This window comes from Peromyscus maniculatus, chromosome 1, assembly GCF_049852395.1.
Source record: "Peromyscus maniculatus bairdii isolate BWxNUB_F1_BW_parent chromosome 1, HU_Pman_BW_mat_3.1, whole genome shotgun sequence".
In the NCBI taxonomy this organism is placed as follows: domain Eukaryota; kingdom Metazoa; phylum Chordata; class Mammalia; order Rodentia; family Cricetidae; genus Peromyscus; species Peromyscus maniculatus.
The window spans coordinates 17,290,631-17,296,907 of NC_134852.1; the positions used below are offsets into that span (position 1 = coordinate 17,290,631).

A 6,277-nucleotide genomic window follows, 5' to 3' on the forward strand; every position below is an offset into this window, starting at 1 on the left:
GGCTCCACCCTTAATTATATCGAGGCAACTTTACATACTCACAAAATCGTACATCTATTCTTAGTGGTATTGTAAAGTTCTCATTACATTTATTATGATTCTGGATGAGATATACATTAAAAATTAAAATATTTAACATGTGTAGTCATTATTGAAGTTGTTTTCCTTTCATACCATGACTAGCAAAACAATATATTCTGGTAGGTTTACATCATGTTTGTTTGTGTGGGCTGTCACTTTTTATTATTTCTCATAGGCCAACACCATGTTGTCCTTCATGACCATTTTCTCTGAAACTTGGTGGATCTCCTTCCATCAATATTTACATCCTGAAGTATTGGGCAATCTCACAGTAACATACATGGAAAGTAACTACTGACAAAATTTTGGAATTAGGTCTATTTAAGTGGTCAGGGATGATGTTTATCTCCTGAGATTAAAGGAATCTTTGCTTCAGTCTCTGAGATTGTTCATGAATTAAAGGCATCTTCTTCCATTCAGGCTGCAAATATTTGTCATTATTAATTAGACTGAGAAATAGCAGGGCGATATTCCAAAGGAAATTTTGCTGAATCACAAAATGGATTTATTTAATCTGGCAATTAGAATCATTTTCTTATCACAAACTACCACTGGAATTCTAGGAAATCTCTCTCTTATGTTCTACTATCTAGTCCTTTACTACAGAGAACGCAAACTAAAGCCCACAGATTTGATTCTCATGCACCTAATGGCATCCAATGCCTTGGTCATTCTCTCTGCAGGAGTGCCCCACACAATGACAGTTTGGGGATTGAAGCAATTTGTAAATAATTTCGGATGCCAGCTCCTATTGTACATGCAAAGATTTGGGCGAAGTGTGTCCATTGGCAGCATTTGCCTCCTTAGTGTCTTCCAAGCCATCACCATCAATCCAAGGGGATTCTATTGGAAAGATCACAAATTCAAAGCTGCAAAGTACATTGGCTGCTCCATTGACCTTCTCTGGGTCTTGTACATGTTGATAAATTTCATTTTCGTTGTGTACCCTTTTATTGAAAGGAATAGCAAAAATACTACAAGAAAACATGATTTTGGATATTGCTCAATTGTAGGGAGTGATGAAATCAGTGGCTCACTCTATGTAGCATTGCTTGTGTGTCCTGAAATATTCTTTTCCGTTATGATCACCTGGTCCAGCAGCTCCATGATTGTCATTCTGTACAGACACAAGCAGAGTGTCCAACACATCCGCAGCACTACTGGTTCTAGCAGAACCTCCCCTGAGTCCAGAGCCGCCCAGAACATCCTGGCATTGGTAGCTACCTTTCTGGTTTTTTATACCCTCTCCTCCATCTTACGAGGCTGCATTGCTTTTTTTCATAATCAAAACTGGTGGCTTGTGAACATCACCCGTTTCACTTCTCTATGTTTTCCATCTTTTGGACCGTTTGTTCTTATGAATCATTATTCCATTCTGTCCAGATTCAGTTTGGTCTGGAGGAGGAATAAAACCTCTTAATCTTATTTTAAGTGTTTACATGCTATGTTTTACTTCGTATCTGGTTGCTTACTCGCTCATAACACTCAAAAATTCAATTCAGAATGTTAGTATAAAACTTAGTCTTTCTATGATTAACCAAAGTGAGTATGGGAGTTTTGTCATCTGGTGAATCAGCAGACTGGATGAGCTGAGATCTATTACATTCTTGAATATACAGCTGGGAAAGTCTTCCCAGTGTCTATCTCATGTTTGAAGGAGCAAACAAAAAATGCTGTAAATAAATCTGCCCATTTTGTTGCTTTCCTCCTGTCAGGGCATCAAGACTGCTTGATGAAGTCCCAGGCACCACTGTGTACCACATTCTAACAGCAAGGAAAACTAAATCCATAGCTGGCAATGAACTTGATCTTCAGGGGGCCCTGGTCCCATCACAACTGCTTTAGCCTTCACCAGTTCCAAAAAATCGTGTTACTCTGTTTCACCTTCTGTAGAAAACAATTCAAATGAATGATCATTTTTACATGATCTTGAAATTGGCTAGTTACTATTTTATTGAGAATTTTTGTGTCATCAGTGACAGTGAACTATAAATTTTCTTGTTTATTATTTGGTCTTTATCTGCTTCGGCATCACCGTATTTCATGTTTTATCAAAAACTTTTGGAAACCATTAATAAAACAAATTGTATGGGATACGGAAGACAGAGAGAATAGTTAAGTCCTGTGGAGAGGAGAAATTTGAAGAGGTGAAGGCAGTGAGCAGTGTGCTGAGGTGGGTGGCTTGTTTGCCACCTGGGAACCTTCATACTGTCTGCGTCTGAGCTGCAGCTAAGGGCCTTGTCTGTGCCCATGGCCCTGCACCACCCATGGACTGTGTTGATGTCTGTTGTTCCTGTCACTACTGAAAGTCATGAGAATAGGCCTACACAGAGGTGGACCCACCCTTCGCTGGCTGAAACACCAGAAAGAACTGTTTCTAACCATCCTAGGCTAGAGCACGTGAAAGTGCAAGTCCTGTCCCTTGGTTGGGCCGTGTGACAGAGCTGACCCTTTTGGCAAGGTCTGGGTGCACTGCTGCAGAGGGCATAAAAGTGGGAGGGTTGGTCCTGTCCCCCTTATCGACCATGTGGTGGCATGTTCAAGGAAAAGATGTCCTCCTCACTCATATCTCATCACCAGAGGAAAGCAGAAGAGCTGACCTAGTACCACTGCAGCACTAGTGAGAATAGACCCTGTCCCTCTCCTATAGAATGAGACTGTTGGAAATATGATCCCACCCCTCACCTATCATATGATGGTGTGAGGGGGTGAGAGATTTTTTTCCCACCACATCCCTCACCACTTGTGGCAGGTGGGAGAGCTTGCCTTGAGAGCATGAGAACTGATAAACTGACCCAACATGTCACCAGCTATAGGACTAGGGAGAGCAGATCCTGCACCTCATTGGGGAAACACAGTAGAGCTGACCAAGTTTACAATGGCGAGGGTGAACCAAACTCGAGGGCCTGAGCATAGGAGAGCTAGCCTTACTACACATCAGTCATGTGTAGGTGTGGGTGGCAGAGAGATAGCTCCTTGCTACTTGCCCCTTTCTGCCAGCATCAGGCAGTAGAGCAGTCCTCTGGGCCATGAAAGTGGAAGAGCTGGCCTTGCCCTACACCAGCTGCAGGACTCAGGAGAAAAGACCCTGAAGCTCACCTGGGTGCCACATTAGTGCTGAATCTTTGTGTGTGTGTGTGTGTGTGTGTGTGTGTGTGTGTGTGTGTGTGTGTGTAAGCCTACCTTAAGATCATGAGAGTGAGAGAGGTGGTCATACACCCATCCTCTGTCCAGTGTTAGAGAGAGCAAGGAAAAAATGCTCTGCCAGTCTTGTCCCTTTGCAACCATCATGGATGAAACCTACCTGTACCCCTCATCAAATGCAACATCCAGAAGAGTGGGCCCTGAACCTGCCTGGGAAATACATTAGAGGTGACTCTGATCACAGGGGCACAGGATTGTCTGCCTCGAGAATATGACTATGAGAGATCTGTCCCTGTCCATAGTTTGCCATATGGTATTGTAGCAGTTGGGAGTGTTGTTTCTGAGGTCATGAGAACAAGAGATCTGACCCTTCCCCTCACTAGATGCATCACTGGTCAGGGTATCTCCTAAACCCACAACACAGTAGAGGTATCCCTGGTGGTATAGGTGAATTTGAGCACAGCCTTAGGCAATGAGAGCACAGCTGCTCCTTAATGCTAACTACATAGAATTGGGGAGCTATGCAGATTGGCAAAAGAGAGCTAATCCTGGGATTGAGGATGAGAGAGATCTAGTGGGATAACTACACAATCAACCTCCCAGGGCTATGGGTTTCCCCATCCCCTCATCCACACCATCTATGATATGCTTGAGCATGTGGAGGAGCTAGTACTACAGACAAAATGTTGCAATATCTCCAGGACACAGGACAACAACAGGACAGCCAAAAGCAGCCCCAGTGAGGGCCCAGTATTGATGATGCAGCAAAACTCAGAAGCCTCCATCCAGACCAATGATGTATGGCAATGAACACTTGCAAGCAATGATATCAGCACTAAAGGATATACAATGTGCCTCACTTGGTCATACTACAGCTTCCATGACAAGATTTTTCTTTTCCTTTTTTAAATTTCATATTCTTTTAAATTGTTGATTTATCCTGGGGTAGTTGCAAGAGAAGAGGCTGCATAGGAAGGAGTAGGAGATGAGTGGGATCAAGATGCATGATGTGAAATCCACAAAGAATTCATACAAAGTTAAATGGAGAAAAAACAGAAAATAGCTTCTATTCTCATACAATACATCCTGATTACACTTTCACTTACCTGGGCAACTCTAAGTTCCTTCACTCCCAGGCACATCCATTGCCTTTCGGTTATTAGGAAATATGAGACTTCTAAGTCAACATTCAAACAGAACAAAATAAATTTTTTTCCTATCAAATTGATTAATATATTAAGATTCAAATGCCAGAGAACCTAGTTTCTGATATAACAGATTCCCTGAAGAGAAAACCATTTACATAACTTCATTTCCTCTTTGTCCTGGATTTTCTAAATCCATGATGCCTGACACAGGTCCAACTTCTGATGAATACACAAGTCCAATTCTCTCTCTTCACTGCATGTTTATCTTTAGTCACTTGACAAAATATGTACATATTATCTACTAATTATCATTTACAATTTTCCATTTACTCCTGACCATTTTTATCTGAACATTTAATGTAATTATGGCAGATTAATTTTACTATAAGCCATACAGTACCCTTCCAAACCTATCTATTATCACTAGCACTAGGGAATCACAATCTCTAAACTGATGATAAATCCTCCAAGGATATCCTAATTTGCAAAAATATAAGGACACTTTAAGCCTCTCTGACATAATCTTGGGCATCCTGTATTCTTGCTCTTTTTGACTAATGGCCTTGACATTAAGTTCTGTCTTTCTGATTTGTGTTCTACTTGGCATGCTTTGGTCTGCACAAGATTTATTCTGAAAATATGCACCTTCTTATTTTTTATTAGTTTACACTATGATCTTTTCCATATAAGATCATTGTGCACATTTCATTTTGATTGATTCTTTCTTTACTCCATCTCCTTATTTCCACTTCTCTGCTGTTTTCTTATACTATGTCCTATTATATATGAATATTTTTATGTTATGTTCTCTAACTTCCCATCATTTATTATAGTTACAGAGGCAGCACATTTTATTGAAAATTTCACATATGAGGACTGTATTTACTTCATTTCCTCCCCCTCCCTACTCAATTTTTGTTAGTCACCCCTACAGCCTCCCAAATTCATAGACTCTTTTATTTTAATTATATATGTATATATGAATATTTATAATCTGCTAAGTACATTTGGTGTTGACTATATGTATATATATTTAGGGTTGTGTACTGGTATTAGAATAACAATTAATGGATTCATCCCTAGAGAAGACAATTTCTCCCTCTTTCTGCATTAATTAATTACATGTAGATTTTGGTTTTTTCTTTGCTTCTTTTTTTCATGGTCTTTTCTTTAATCATTTCTCTTTTTATTGAATATAAAATCATCTCTCACATGTGATGCAACATTGATTAAGATGGACTCTCGTAAGAATTCATAATTGTTGTGATATATGTAATCCAACTGTTGACATTTTTCTATTGGTAATGATCTTATCGAAAAGAGTTGCTAAAACTTTTCATATTTTCATCCATCCCTAAATATTTTTCTGTTTAAAGTTGAATTTTCAGAAAGTATAAGCTTATAGCTAAATTTTACCTTGCCATGCTAAATACTGTGATTGCCAGCAAACAGTACATTCCATTCTTGAGGAATAAGAAAGCATGTCATTTTCACTAGCATTTTTGTGGATTTTGAAGTGTACTGTCTGTGGTGAACAGTCATCCTTACAGTATCCTTCACTTTGAGTTGGCATGTTGCACAGTGCCTCATTATCAATATTCAATTCAAATTTATTGCAGCCATGTCCCTGAGGTTCCAGTGGTGAGAATGCTAAAACCTTTACTTATAATTTAGAAAGAGAGAAAGGGACAAAGACAGACAGATAAATAAGAGTGAGTGATATATATAAATATATATATATATATATATATATATATATATATATATATATATATAGAGAGAGAGAGAGAGAGAGAGAGGGGCAGACAGACAGACAGACAGACAGACAGAAGAGATCACAGGAACCATCTCTCCCCTTTAACCACATAAGCCTCTAGGATTCTTGGGCTTGGAGGCAGGCACAT

The 6,277-nt window shown here is 39.6% G+C and overlaps 1 protein-coding gene across 1 annotated transcript; it reads left to right on the forward strand.

Annotated features, from left to right (window-relative positions):
* Positions 1-571: 571 nt before the first annotated feature.
* Positions 572-1,501, forward strand: LOC107400342 (vomeronasal type-1 receptor 2-like). The gene has a single exon (XM_015991129.3). The coding sequence runs from the start codon at positions 581-583 to the stop codon at positions 1,499-1,501; it is 921 nt and encodes a 306-aa protein (XP_015846615.3). The 5' UTR covers positions 572-580.
* Positions 1,502-6,277: the final 4,776 nt, after the last annotated feature.